Below are 16386 nucleotides of genomic sequence, written 5' to 3' on the forward strand. Positions count from 1 at the left end.
CAGAGCAAAGGCGTATGGATGCTGCCTCACATACACTCTGTTTGTGATTTTAAATATGGCAAAACCCACCTCGACGGAATGTGAGATGCAACACCACAAGCTAAAACCCACTCCCACACACAGTGACACCCATCGAGCCCCCTGTGGTGTCTAACCATGCACTCCCCAGCCCACAGCTAATCAAGTCAGGCAGTGACTTAGTGAAATTGCATTAGCAACACTTTCCTAGGTTTGATGAGAAACAGTCTGATCCTGTGATGAATTTCAGCGCTCCCCGGTTTTAGACGAGCAACGGATGAACTTGTGATTCCTGCTTTAACAGACTTCTACGTCCCCTGAGAACACAAGCGTGTCTGTGTACATTTAGAAGTCTGTGGAAAAGGACGAGATAAGTAAAGCCACCGTGGTGGGCAGAGGACGGGTTTTGATCCCTACACTTCAAACGTGTTTGCAATGCAAATTTAGGTGAAAACAGCTCATAACAATATTCAGAATTATGTTCACCTATGCAAGTACATATAGTATTAGCCTGCCTTGCAAAGTAGCTCTACCCATTGAACTTTTTCTGCATACCCTATTATACAACTTCTATATATTTGATTTGAATTTCCACACAGGTACTTTTTCCCTATAGTATAACAAAAATCAAAAGGATTTTGCTTCCACAAATACTTAGTCAGTATTTTCTTAAGGGATGGAGCTGCAACCACCATGTAATAATGCGAAGAAGGTACCATACTGACCCGAATATAGGACGACCCTGTTTATAAGAAGACCCCTCTTTCCAGCACCAGTTATTAGGAACAAAACAAAAAGACCAAAAAGAAAATAAAAGACTAATAAACCAAATTTACTTTGTTTGAAGAAACTATTCTATATTGAGGTGGAAAGAATTTCAATGAAATATTAAATTTAAAAATGTGTGCAATGAAACAAAAAGTAAAAAAACAAAGTGACGCATTAAATTGAAATCTTTTAATACTTCAACTCGAATGCAAACTGAACTTTGCCCACGGAACGTCTCAATAACCTGCATGAGGCTTGAACTCAGAAGTCCTCTGCCTCGCTGTCACTCCTACCCTCACCCTGCATCCCTGCAATTTTTTAATTAGCTTTGCTTTAGCTGTTCATATTTTTCCGATCTTTTTTCAATGTGCCATCTTGTGACATTGACATCCATAACTACGTATTTTTTTTGCTGCATGACAGTTATTTGATGCCTCTGCTGCGTTGACCACCATTATTATAAAATTGCCGTCATAACTCCACCTCAAATGTCTGCAAACATGTCAGACTTTTGATCCGCACCGTTCTGGGCAGCGACTCTCCATTTGTGGCGTCCTTGTCACTTCTCCGCTGTTGTGATAGACAACAGCTCCATGAGGTCACTGGCTTTACAAAAAAAATGGCGTCCTCTGCCGTTACGTTCGTGTAGCGACACCAGACAACTGTCAGCCTGTAATTGGTTAGTCCTCGATTATGAGACAAACCAATATTTTCACATAGTTTTTAACAATAAAAAAAGAAAATTGTCTTATATTCGGGCCAATACGGTACTTTAAAAATTATGTAGGCATTGCTTTTGTAAGCAGACCAGATAGTTATGTTTTGGTTTCACAAAACCATAGCAAATGGTTTGAAAAAATTGCCAATGGCCTTTATTTATTTTTTAACCACGCTTCCATGAATAAACCAAACCCCCAGATGTAAATCTTGTTCAGAATAACAACTGGTTGGTTCACTCGCTCCATAATTTAAGATTTTAACTAATTGTTTGGGCAAAGAGGACACAAATTAAGCCCACACTTCTCAGATCAAAAAGAAAATTATTTATATATCTATATATATATCTATATATATATCTATATATATATCTATATATCTATATATCTATATATCGATATATCGATATATCGATATATCGATAGATCGATAGATAGATAGATAGATAGATAGATAGATAGATAGATAGATAGATAGATAGATAGATTTTTTTTTTTTCCCCTTTTCCCCACCCGACAGATAAATGCTACTTTTTGTTGGTCTATCCTGAAAATTCCAATACAACACATTCAGATCTACAACTGCAATGCTAAATTTAATACTTATGAAAGGCATGTCATCCGAACGACATATAAGTTTTGAATTTAACACCTTTATTTGACTTAAATATAATCTTTGAAAATGTGAAATGTGTTCAGCAAACATTGCTAAAGGTTGGCATATTTTAATTCCACCAACAATGTTTCAGTTTGAACAAGATACAATACATGAAATTATTAATATTTATTCTTCATACTGTTGTCAAACCAGCACTGACAGATGTGAATTCATAAAAATTAGAACCCCTGAGATGCATTGTGTGGCACAGTGACACATTCAATTATTAATACAACCATATTTACACCTGAATTTATTTATGCTATAACTTATTTATGCAATGTATTCTCAGCTGTGGGGTGGATTTGATCTTGAGGTTGGTGAAGCAGCAGATACCATTCCATCAAATTAGTTTTAAAAATAGAAGACTCTCATTATGCCCCAATCAGACACGAAGAAGGTATGAGTGAAAGGGGATCCATGGAACTGACCAATGATTTATGAATTATTAACATAAGGACCCATCTTATTATTTCAGTGGGTCCCAGTTCTGTGAATAAGCAGCAGCCTGTCAGTATGACTGCACATTCAAATGCAGCTGATTTGTACATAAAGAATGCCTGGATTGATCATTGCAAACTCGTTTTCATAGCATAGCTGCAACAGACTAATGAGACTGTTGAAGGTGAAAATTGGATTATCATATTCCCAACTATTTGCACAATATTAGCTTGAAATGTGCAGAGCTTGCAAGCAGCAGATTAAGGGGCTCCATCAAGAAAACAAACTACCCTCTTGTGTTTGCACAAACACACAATTTTCAAGAACAAACTGAAAAGTTAAACTTCTGTAAAAAAGTTTATATTTTGAATGGAAGGTACAACTTGAATGTCCCTGAAGGAGGATTTGTTTTATTTTTAATGTTGGGGGCTAAAAAAATGATAATTATATTGCTCAAAAAAGGTCCAAAAAGACAGGTTAAGATGTATAATTAAATTCCAAAAACATTTTTTTCCTTTAAGGGTCTATAAGGTGAAAGCAGCCACTTATTAAGATTAAGTTGCTACAGATAGCGCTGGGAGATGGAGGACAATATCTATGCTCTATGGGGCATAAAAAGTCTGAGAGGAATCAAAGACAATACTTTGAGTCTATGAAATGACCTTTTTGTATGACTTTAAATTCTGTTTGTCTGCTTGACATAAAGGAATTAGATCAAATTAAATATTTTTGTTTTATAATTTCATGCAAACTGACATTTAAGAAAATCTTATTATTACCTATGGAAAATTAGCATTAGCATTTCTATTTGCCGTCATTCGTCTTGGAATTAGAGAATTAGAGCTTTCACTGGAGATAATCCTAAATAATAATTTCAGGTAAAGTCTTCATACACGTTTATTTTCATGTTCTGTCTGTTATGTTTCTTGTGCACATCAACGTAACAATGACCGTTTATAGATTAGATTAAGCTGATCCGGGAATAGTAATATTTACTTTAAACATTACATGAAAGTGACTTTAATCTAGAAAGAAATAAAACCCATTTATTGTTTGCGGTAAAAGTGGTTACCACATCTGTGAACCTAAAAGGGGCAGTTAATACAATCGTTACAGTATTTGTGGTGCTTTTATCCCAATTGCTTTTGTTGAATGAATTTAATTCCTTTTCTGCAGCCCACTATCACCTATTGGCCTTTGGAGATGCTAACAAGATGTGACATTCTTTTGTTCTTGGTAAAACAACAAAGTAAGCAGGATATCAAGGTGTGCATGTGGATGTGTTTGAAGATACAGGAGAAACAACCACCCGGAAAACCATGTGCCATCACATCTTAGATTAGACCCAGCAGGGAATCAGGCAGCCTCGCAGCACACCTCTACATTACTGGAAGGACTTGTTGCATGCCGGGCATGCCAGAGGTGTGACTGTGCAGTTAACAGCTTGGCTTTTACAGCGTAGATGTCAAAGTCACTTCAGCTGCAAGATCCGCATGCCCTTCTTCCGCCAGACTTCTCCTCCTCCATCAATTTTTCATTTGTTCTTCTCCAATCAGCGAGAGTGAGATTAAAAGTAAACACAGGGGTGGCAGTCAAAGCCGCCAATTATGACAGGTCCAATGCTGATTAAAATTAGCCTCAGGCTCAGGAAATAAACCAAGCTTCTTCTCTCTGATTAAATGTCTGCACTGAGTAAACTATTACAGTCCTCTCCTATTCTCCATGTGTTGTCCTTCGCCTCTCTTTGTCTGTTTTGGATCAAGATTACATTTCCCTCTGTGTGTAACTGAGCAAATCTCAGAATTTGCCCTTGTCAATGACTCGTCACTCAAAAGGATCGAAGTGACAAAGCTTGGTTTTGTCTGTACAAGATATTATGCTTGGTTTAATGATCACCTCTTAGATCAACAACAATTTATTTAACAAGTCTAGATTTTTATATTTCAAGAGGTATACCTTTAAATTCTTATATCCATTCTTCTATGAAGTTGTTCTGGTTGGTTTAATTCAAACACAATGCACAAATAATAAAAAGGAAATAATTTCAGTACACTGAAGTAGTTAACATGTCTAAAGACCATATTTCACCACAGCAAGTCATTTTAACTTGCTCGCTGACTTCTTTTTTTTCTCCAGTCGCCATTCCTGACGTACAGAGCCCTTAAAGGGACATGGAGGGAAAAAATAAACTTTTGCGAGATCTCGCAAAACTATTGCGGGATCTCGCAAAAGTATTGGGGGATCTCGCAAAAGTATTGGGGGATCTCGCAAAAGTATTGGGGGATCTCGCAAAAGTATTGGGGGTTCTCGCAAAAGTATTGCAGGATCTCGCAAAAGTTTTTTTTTTCCCCTCCCTATCCCTTTCGGGGCTCCATACTGACGCAACCAGGATTTCAACCCGTGTCCCTGCATTACAGTCAGACTGTACTGCAATACGCCATTAACTGCAATACTGAATTGATTCATACGTTCACTGTTGTGATAACGTCAGCCGCTACCTCATGCAACGTTGAACTGGCATATTAAAAGTTTGCTTGTTTATCAGCTTTGAAACAGATGATGATGTCACTGAGATTCCTACAGAATTGAAAAGTGAACCACAGAAACTAAAAGTTCTCAGTACAAAGCTGCCGATTTCCTGTGGAACAAAAATTATTAAAAGTAACATTTTCAAATTTGTTCACAATTTAGGAGTGTTTCATACATTATCACTAAGAGTTCATATTTTTATCAACCAGTAATTTTTGTCATTTTTCAAAAATTGAAAAAAATATTCATGACCGGAAACCATTTGAGGTTGAAAGTGTCTCAAAATTAAATACTTTTCACAAAAACTACCAAACTGAAACAAAGATTCACTTAGGCTGAACCTGTTGTAATAGCCTTCCTTATTATCAGCCCTTGCAGGTTTAGGAAATGGCACCATTTTAAGGACAAACCAATGAACAAATCTAATTTAAGAGATCTTGAGTTGCTGAGAACAAAGAAAGCCACCATTGCATTATTTAATTACCTTGTATTCCTGTAAATATCTGGAGGCTGGTTGCTTAAATCCCTGGAATTATTTTCATCCTCTTGCTTTATCCCACTAAAAATACAACGTCTGATGTCAGAAGCAAACATTTTCGTTAAAAGTTAATTTTTCCATACTTTTCCCAAGCGTAGTTCTAATTTCAGAAACAAAACAGGTGTAATTGAATAGCTGAGCCCACAGCACATGATAATTCAACAATATGTGCATGTATGTGAACACATCCCTGATATTGTTTGGAGAATCATCTTATTACATCTATTTACAGCCAAATTGAACATGATGAGCCTGAACAAACAGAATAACCGCTGTTAGATAAGATATGCTCTAGCGTGCATGGCTGTCTGTTTTATAATACAAAGATCTGCAGTCAGTAACCTGAATTGTGTACCAGGAAAGAAATGGACTTTGTGTGTTAGCTTTTAGCCTTTGTATGCTGCTATGGGAGTCGAGTGGACATTTAACATTTAAGGCATTTAAGACAGATATTTGTGTTAAAATGTTGAATATTATATCTACATTTGAGGCATGACTTGTGCGTTCAAACCAAAGTCTGATCAGAAACCTCGCAGCAATGAATGATGGCAGCTTAATTGCTAATGTTCCACAAGAAATGAAAGGTACTTTCAAATGGATAAAACCCATACTGATAACTTGATTAGATTTTGTCCAGACAGAAAAATGATTGCCATTTAATCCATCATTTCTTATCCTTTCCCTTTTGAGGAGGTCAATCAAGACCGTAGACCGATCCTTACCTGCTCATTTCCTCCAGCTGGAGGTCATGTTTCAAAGAAGTGAAAAAGTTTAATCTTAACAAAGGTTAAGATAATATATGTTTATCAAATAATCTAGCATACAATTTTTTAATATTTACAAAAGCTTGGGAAATACACTCTCGTTTAAATGGAGTCACCCATTTGGAGAAAAACATATGCCCCTTTTTTGCTTATTTTCCATTTTTCTTACTGGGCTTGACATACCTATATATTATTTTTCCGTTGATGCTTATTCTAAATCTTAAAGAAATAAAAAACATGGATATTGTTAGGTTTATTCTTTTATACATCATGTGCATTGTTAGTTTGTTAGCCAGATATAGAGAGTAGAAGGCCTTCCTTTACATTGTGTATGTCACTGTGTGTGCTGAGGTCATCTAAATGGGACAGCCTTCTTGTCTTTTAAAGATACACAGGATATGGGCACATCTTGGAGCTGGACTGATAGAGGAGATGTATCTGTAATCTTGGGCATAGAGGCAAGATGCATACAGGTCAGGGCATGGATGGCGTGTCAGTTTCTGATATGGAAAGCAAAACATCCACATGATGCAACACATGGACTCATGAGCTATAAGAAGGAGAAGAGGACCTTGTTCGGGGCTCAATCTTTGCCGGACACTCGCGGACGTGATTTTTTGAGCCCACACCTGTGCAAGCTCCACGCATTTTTCTCTGTCCTGTAACGACCTGATCTGGAATAAACTCTGTTACTTTTTTACTCCTGTTTTTATAGTCCTTTTTATATGGTTTTACCCAGTTTGAGTTAAGAGTAGTAAATAACTTGCTCCCAGGAAAAGAACCGTGAGGAAGCCCCGAGGCGCAACAGCCTTTTTTAGGGGACATAACTTCCTCATTTAACAATATAAAAAACATACAACAAAATGTCACTGCAGAGAATTTAACAAAGAGGAAATAAATCATGACACAAAAGGAGCATCAACAAACTCCCCTGACATGATGACCCTGTGATATCCAGTTAGTATAAATAATAAGAATTAGATGGTTAATGGAAGTCAAGTATCGACTGCTCCATAATATAAAGGAACAACAACCTCCCTTTAAATCTGCCCAAAAATATAAAAAGCTACTGAAAAAGAAATAGCTGAATGAATCAAAGTGCCTCTTTGAAATAACTCCACAGCCTATTAAACTGTCGTGTTCCTCTACACCAGTATGAGTGACACCAGCATCTGCTGCGCCAGTGAGGGTGACCGCCTATCCTAATGACACCATCCCGCTTCTAAAGGAGCCTACAGATATACATTACTCTCCATAGTGGGCAATCCCAAAGCCCAGCAGTGTAACATCACACATCACCTGGAAGAAACATCTTGTCTGGTACCACAGCTAAACAGCTACATACACACCTATGCGCACACATGCCTTTTAACATCTGCTGGCCTCACCTGTAATCTCCTACTCACTGTCGCCTCCACCCCTGCATCTCCCACTAGACACTTTTCCATTTGCACCTCTTCTCCCACTGTCCTCAATTGGGCTGTACAAATCAACTTGACAACGAACACCACTTCTGGTCTCCCCCACTCTGCTCCTCCTCCTGGTCTCTATGTTCTCTTTTCTGTCATGGGAATATGCGGCTATTATACATAAACAAGAAGTCCCTAATACAGGAGAGCCTTTTTTCCTGCAACCATACACCTGCTATTAGGCATTAAAGGATGAGTAGAAAGAGAGCTGTTTGTAACTAGAACAAATTCTAGCTTGCTTAGGGAGACCCAGCAAGACTGTTCTCTTTGCCAGACATGCTGTGAACAAGTCAATTTGAATATCAAAAGGAAAAAAACATGGAATGTGTGAAATAGATTTTGAACCAAACTGATTATGAATACATCTCAGAAGTGAAGAAGGAATCAAAGCCAGGAGGATTGGGAATGGGACTTTAGTGCACACGTTTGCAGGAAATCCAAAATGTGCATCTTTGTTTATGTGCAAACGTTCACCAACAGGCACAGTGTATACTTGCTATCAAACAGGGGGGGTTGTCACTTCAGACGTGCCCTGGGGCAAGGCAATATTGTACAAAGCACAATGAAGGTTCAGGACACAAAGAGGAATAAAATATAAAAAAAGGCAATAAATGCATTACGGGGCACTGCGAGACTGCAGCAGTTATTAGGATATATTCACACTTCACCTCCCAGATGACCATCCAGGCTTACACACAGCAGAAAGGCAATAAAAAAACGAGAGGCCAAACATCTAAAAGTGTAGAGGCAGCAGGGACATGCAAAGGAAGATAGGGGAATGGTAACACGTCTATAGATGGAAAAACCTGTTATTTTCATCATTTATTCATGGGGATTGCGATTGAATCTAGATCTGTACTCTGCAAAAGACACAAACGCTCCAACACAGTGGCTACGCTTTCATTTACACACAGACAGCCAGAGGAAGGGGTGTATGCAAAGCCAACACACACTCCTCGCCTTGCAACTTCAATACATACATTCAGCTCACAAATTCCAGATGTGGCCACATATGGAGCTGTAATGAAGTCTTTAGATGAAGCACTGGACTAATTGAAGCATACACAATGAGAAGGAGCCCAATTAAGTCTCCCTGTGCTTTGCATGTATATTTGTTGCATGTGAATGAGCGCCTATGCAGCTTTATGTGTGTACAAAAATGATAGATGGGAGGTCTCTACAACACTCAGGAGAAATGAATTACATACATTACAGATTAATTTCAAACCCATTAGAGTTCTGAAAACACAAACCCATAACGCATGACTATGTTAATACAAGTTCCTTGTTTCTTAGTTACATAAACTGAGGAAACCTCTGCAAGAGAAAAAGGCAAATACACCAAACTATGAACCAATCCTTTATTAGAAAAATGTCCATAACTGGTATATAACTGTAGTTGTCCCTAAACATCACTGATCCCATTTGATGTTGATGAAGGATTTGACTCTCCTGAGCAAAACCTTTAACTCCCTGATTGTTCCCCGGGCGCCACACAATGGCAGCCCAATGCTGCCTCTCCAGAGGATGGGTTAAATGCAGAGCTAAATTTCTCCAATGTGAGATCAATAAAGTTCAATTATTATTAATTTGGCACCAAAATCTCAATTTAGGCGCCAGCATGTCACCATCACTTAAACACCCAACTGTTTTTTGAAACCTGAGCATGTTGCACTCCTGATCTTATCAGCAGTCATACATTCATACCCCCTTCCCAGTGGTCGAAGAACCTGTTTAAGCCCAGAACAATCGTTTTTTAGTGTCAGTGGGAACAGCTTACTGACGTGTGTCTACCCGGGTCAAACAACTCAGCAAGCAACCTGCGTTATAATCTCCTCAGCTCTGATTGGCAAACTGTGGGAACACCAGAGCCGGGTTGACCTGCTAAATTATGTGACACCACTGAATGCAAAGTACGGACGTCAACACACTGCACCAGTCGCATCTGATCTAAAAATCTGAAACAATTCTGTTAACATTCGATAAACATGGAGCAGCACTGAAAGGAGAGATTTGGAAAGGTAATAGAGCAAAACAATAAAGCATACTGACTACACCATGGCTTCCTTACATGTTGCTCTTCATTGTTTACTTTCCTGATTTCTGTTGCACGTGTGACATCATGAATGCAAACATAGCGCGATGGTGTCGCCAGACAGCAGCTGCGGGTGGACAGAGACCACGAAGGCTGGCGGGGGGGGTTAGACCCAGATTTTTTTGCCGGTGGGAAGGGAGCCATATGCCGATTGTTAGCTGTTTGACCCATGCTTAAAAAACAAGGGTTAACCCGGCATTTTCAGTGGGAAAGAGGCTCATTTAGGCTCATTACTTAGAAAAAATTTATTCAAGGGCATTGTGTTTTTAAAAGTTAGTATTTGGCCTTCAGGATGCGGTTTGTTTACTAATGATCCTCTTAGGCTTCACGGATCAGTTGGATTCATACTGAGATTCACTCACACACAGGTGGCTCTGCTTGACCTCTGAAATTCAATTCAATTCAATTCAGTTTATTTATATAGCGCCAATTCACAACACAAGTCATCTCAAGGCACTTTACAGTTCAACCAGATCATACAGTCAAATTGATTCAAAGTTTTCTATCCAAGGAAAACCAGTTGATTGCATCCCTCACAAAGCAGACGGATGGACTGAATTTTATTCCAAGATTTTTTTTAAAGTACAGTACACCTTTTTAGTATACATTTTACTACATAGTGATGCAATTGTTAGTGATGTTCTATAACATAAAACCTCCAAAATAGACCAAAGTTTGGAGTTCTAATATGACCTCATGTTAACTAAAAGCATGAACAGTTTTGCCAAACAGTGTTTATTAAAAACAACATTGGTTGGGCTCTTAAAGAACTTTTGAAGGTAAAAAATGTAAGTACTATTTAAAGTGGCAAGTTGACTGAGGATTTTAAAATATTAGTCAAACATAAATCAATTTTAGTTCAAACTAAATAACTTTGTGAGCTATAATATTAATTATTGTTTTTAAGCATTAATTAATAGTGCATAGGTGGAGGAAAGAACTACAAGAATGGCAACAAAAAGCTTTTAAGGCTACTTACTTTGTTGCTGGAGTTATTAACCGCACTAACTTGAAGTAGAACATTGGAGGAAAAAGAAAAGACTTTAGAAAACACCAAGCAGCAGACACACATGACTGATCTCTAAGTGTAGAGTAATCCCAAAGCCGAAAGAATTCATCAACTCAAACTCTTTTTCTCTCCTGCCTGTCCAATAAGTTTAATATGAAAATAGGAAAAAGTCCCTTTCCACACAGTCTCAGTACATATTTTCTTTTAATTTCTTCCCTCTGAAGTCTCTTAATGGCTTCTTCACTGGACCCTGATGAAAACAATGACTTTTAACCTTCCTCCTACTCCCTCCCTCCCTCCCCCCATCCATCTTTCCTCTCCCTCCATCACAGTCGACTTATTTCACTTTCTAAATGATTTCTTACTCTTTCAATCTCTTTTCAGCCATTCAGGCCGAGACTCGGGCTCACGAACGGTGCGACACATTGTGACAGGTGAAATGAAAGCCAAGAGGAATCTCATCTTCTTATAAGCGCTCCGAGGCATTCATTCAGTCAAAAAATATAGTTTTCCACCTTCTTTCTTAGGCGCCGGCAGATGGAAGCAGAAAAAAAAAAAGGGGCTTTATGCTGAGACTATTTAGAGTTTTCTTTTATCCACAGTTAATCAATGCTGTTCTTCTGGTTTATATTTACAGCCTTGTGCGTATTGAACTATTGCAGCTAAAGTAGGAAATAAAGAATGCATTAGAATGTCTGCCATGATGGTAGGTCGAATCAGTTTTCAATATAGCTCACATTGTGCTGTATTTGCTCTGTTAGAACTTTGTTCTGGTTTCCTTTTTTGTCACACATACATGATGTAGATCATTAAATGATCCAAGAAATTGAACAAAGCCAATCTAACTGATTACAAAAAGCAGCAGCAACTTTTATTTAATAAAGCATAAATATATATCTAATATATATAATATCCAGGGCTACATGCAAATATATTTACCACCCTAAAAATCAGGAATTAGAGTTACATTTCTTAAATTTCTGTATGAAATTGATGTGTGTGTGTATATATGAAGAACTGCATACTACTTGGATGTAAAATAATTGCCATCATGGATTTGTCAAGCTGCTGGCTACCTTTGTGAAAAAGACTAATACAAAGTGAATCCAGTAGAACTTTTTATTGTCTACCTGGAATGGGTGACAATCGTTGAATACATTTTTGGCTCTCAAAATGTTATCGGTGCCCTATTTGTCAGTACTCACCAATACCAATACCACCATTTTAGTGCATTATCGGTATCAGCGAAACCCTAATATATATATAAAGAATCCTTGTTCCATTGTGAAAATGTCAGCTTGGTGGTTTCTAAGGCTTCAGGACTCTATCTAACTGTAGTGGGAACAATTATCCACAAAAAAACAGATCCAAGGAAAAAACCTGCTATTGGTTGTCATACTGGAAATACAGATACTGAAGTCACACACAGATCTGAACATCTAAGCCAATTTGGGTTTTGATCATATCTGTTTAAATTAGATGGTTGGGTTGGAGCAGTTGTAGACTCCAGTATTTATTATCTAAGGCGGTTGGCTGAGGTAAAGCCTGAAACAACAGTCAATTATTTCTTGGCTGGACTACTGTGATGGACTTTCTCTTGGAATAAGCAAGTCCTCCCTGAAACAACTCCAGGTGGGGCAGAATGCTGCCGCCAGGCTTCTGACTAGAGCTGGTAAGGGGGAGCACATCACCCTCATCATGGCTTCCTTCCACCAGCTGCCTTCTAGAAATCCATTTAACATTCGGCTATTTGTTTTTAAAGTTAACATGATCTTTCCCCACCTTTCTGAGCTGCTCAATTCTTACTTCACTGCTCGATATTTCAGATCAGCTGCTCCTGGAGGTACAAAGGTCTAAAGGAAAGCTCAGGGGGGGGGGGAGCTTTTAGTGCTACTCTTTCAGGGGTACGGAATGACCTCACTGTCGAAATTAGACGAGCCCCTTTATGGTCCACTTTGAAATTTGTATTCTTTGGCTATTTACACCAAATTAGACTTTTGTTTGTTTGTTCTGATTGTATTTAATTTATTTGATATTTTAGTTTTCTTGTTGTGCATGTGCAGGTCTTTTTTGCAGCCATGCTTGTTTTTAGGTGCTTTAACAAGAAAAAAAAGAGTGGGGAAGTATAGCTTGTATCTGAGTGACACAACAGAAGATTTCTGTAAGAAGGTAAATAAGGAAGTCAAAGCAGTGGATTCAATAAGTATGGAAACCAAAATTTATTCCGTCAATATTTTTTTACCCATCAAGAGTCAACCAATAGTTGGATAAGAAAAAAAGGTATGGCAGCAGACAGCAAACATCGCCATCAGGCATTGCTGATTGAAACCTCAAGGTCACAGGCGGACGAACAGAGAGCATGAGAAGAGGAAAAACACAAGAGGTAGGGGCAGCAGCACCGTTCAGGCTCTCCAGGGTCCAGCTGTGTAGCTCACTAACTGAGCTATTTTGTGCGTGTGAATGTGTGAGCGAGAGCTTTTTAAGGGCTTCTCCCTGTAGGCGGATTCTGCAAAGTCACCCTGTTCTCTGCATCTCGTCAATCTCTTTCTCTATCGCTGCTTGGCGCTCCACACTCCTGTTGTCTGCCTTTTTTTTTTTTTTTTGGTTCCTAAGTGCAACTCCTCGAACTGTGACATGTCCTTTCTGTGTCTGAGCCCCATTACTCCCTCCCCTTTCATTCTCCCAATTCCAACTCTTCACCTCAATCAGCATCTGAGTGAATCCCTCCACCTTTACAAACCGTGACCAAACCTCACCACTTTTGAGTACTCCTTTCTTCCAATGCAACATACTCCAAAATCTTATCACTTCACAGTTTCAGATTCATCTCAGCAGCATTTTCACCACTATTTCATTTGTCCTGTTTACATTATCCTCTCCTCACCTTGTAATTCTCCGCTTTTGCTGTAAAGTTCCCTTCTTTGTTCCCTCAGGTAGGCACTCATGCTGATTGCATGGGACGATGATTCAAACCTACAAATGAAATGAAGGATTTAGTTATAATCAGCAGCACAACTAATGACTGAAAAAAAAAAACACAAGAATTCCTTAGTTATTATTCATCCATTTTTGACAGATCTGATAATTAGGAAAATAAAAATACAAAATTTTATTAGAACAGAAATTAGATATTTCTATTATTTCAAAAAACAACCAATATATGTGTTGAGTTTAAACAGCTGCAGTAATATCGTATAAAATTTATAAAATTATAAAAGAAGTCCCCCAAGGCAATGTTGTAGGCTTTAATTACTTTTCCATTCTTATCAATTGCTTGGAAACGATGCGTCTTCAGCTAAAGTTTACCGTTATGCAGATGATATTATACTCTACTCAGCTGGTCTCATTTGGAGGCAAATTGCTTAGCTTCAAAACGTCCTTTAAGCTCCTGCAGGCATCTTTATAAAGATTTAAAGAGCAGGATTAATGTTAACCAAACTAAAGCTATTTTTCTTTTTTTTTTTTCCCAAGTCTCCGTGAAGCTAGGTAAGGTTTTCTTTTGTTTCTGTTATGTTTCGTTCTATGGATTTGTTTGCAGTGATTGTTTCATTTATTTCTGTGATTAGTAAAAGTTTGAAAAATATATATAAATAAACAAATACATAAAGTTAGGAAAATATAGAGCTTCTCATAAAAACACAGTTCAAAATGATGTATTAACATAAAAAAAACTTACTATTATTTACCATCTTGAGTTACAATAAGATCTTAATAAATAGAGAGCAGTTTTGGAGCCTCTTCTTAGGGAGTCTCTGAAAGAACCAAACTTCCCATTACTACTACACCAGTGGTCTCCAACCCTGGTCCTCAAGATCTACTGTCCTACAGATTTTAGATGCATCCCTGCTTCAACACAGCTGAATCAAATTAATGGCTTGAAAAGGTAATCAATCATTTGATTCAGCTGTGTTGAAGCAGGGATGCATCTAAAATCTGTAGGACAGTAGATATTGAGGACCAGGGTTGGAGACCACTGTACTACACTGAAGTGTAATAGGATTGTTTCTGTGATTGAATTCAAAGCAGTTATGTAGATTTCATGACAGAAGAGAACCACTGAAACTTAACTTGAACATATTTTAGATTAACACTTGTTCTATTTTGCTTTTGCATATTGATGGTCATTTCAACCTTGTAGCCATGTACTACTAAGCCAGGTTTTCTTTAAAAAAAGAGTTAATCTGAAGGGAACTTCTGTTTTTTCATAATTTTTTTTTTATGTAAAAAAACATATATTTCCAGTATATCATTCACACAGGTTCTTCTAATTATTGGTTATGTAGATTGTAATTTTGAAATAGTTAACAACCTAATCAGGCTTTTTCCACTGTAACCTACATTGTTTGTCGATAAAAAAGGCCAAGATGACATGTCCTTAATGATTGATTGAACTGTCACAAACCCCCTGAGTCACCATTCCTGTCATTCAGATCAATCAAGGGATACCGCATCGCATGTACTAATAAAAAGAATTACATTTTAACCTGTATTTGTTAAAGCAACTTTATTACAATCTTTGCTACTTTAGTGTAATTTCGTGTTTTTCGTTATAAGAAATTAAGAAAACAGACAACAGGTACAGTAAAGTCAATCTTTTGCACACAATCAATAGTTTATATTCATTTCCAAGATGATTTCAAACCTTTAACCACATGAAATCCTGTATCAACTATCAAACCAAGAATGCGATTCTTACTTGAACAGCGACTGTTTGGCACGCTGGGGTTTTTTCTTCGCAAAGAAGGCGGCAAACTCACTGCCAGTGCTCGCATAGGAGAGCTGAGCAGTCTGCTCAGTGGAACTGCGGCTGTTCTTCACATCCAGATACTCCATCAACAGAACCTTAAATACACAGGAGAATAGAGACCGTTTGTGTTGTATCTGTCAATGTAATCTTTCTGTAGACATAACAAGTAAAAAAACGCTAACATAAAAAAAAAATAGGCAGTAACGTCGATGTTCAACATCACTTTATTGTTTTATGAAGCCATTACAATGAAAATGTTGCGCATATTTCCAGAACCTAAACATTTAGCTTTAGTTGCATATTTCTGTCTTAACACCTCAAGTCATTGATAGATGTGGCTTCTGACATAAAGCGAATGTGACAATGTTTGAAATGATGCTGTCCGGCTACTGGGTAATAACCTATAGAGACATAATAGAAAAATGTAATAATAATACACTGATATTATGAAGATATTATACTTGTATTTTTCTCAGTCTTATCAAAGATGCTGCAAAGGATCCAACCCTAATATAGTAAAAATCTCCAGACATGATATGAACACCTTTTTTTCTCCCATTCCCGTTCCCTGATCTGTCTACATGATCAATGCTAAAATCCATCAACGTCTGATCACGCTTCATAAAAATCTTAT

The 16386-nt window shown here is 37.7% G+C and overlaps 1 protein-coding gene across 1 annotated transcript in view; it reads right to left on the reverse strand.

The window, feature by feature from the left end:
* The window catches only part of exoc4 (exocyst complex component 4), a 168814-nt gene that overhangs the window by 122144 nt on the left and 30284 nt on the right, over positions 1 to 16386 (reverse strand). The window contains exons 9-10 of the mRNA XM_038298534.1: positions 15702 to 15847; positions 13890 to 13978 (exon numbers count right to left, since the gene is read on the reverse strand). Of these exons, the coding sequence (XP_038154462.1) occupies positions 13890 to 13978; positions 15702 to 15847 (235 nt within the window). The remainder of the gene's footprint in view (positions 1 to 13889; positions 13979 to 15701; positions 15848 to 16386) is intronic.

The sequence above is a fragment of the Cyprinodon tularosa genome, unplaced genomic scaffold (genome assembly GCF_016077235.1).
Source record: "Cyprinodon tularosa strain WSP-4 unplaced genomic scaffold, ASM1607723v1 ctg111, whole genome shotgun sequence".
NCBI classification, from domain to species: domain Eukaryota; kingdom Metazoa; phylum Chordata; class Actinopteri; order Cyprinodontiformes; family Cyprinodontidae; genus Cyprinodon; species Cyprinodon tularosa.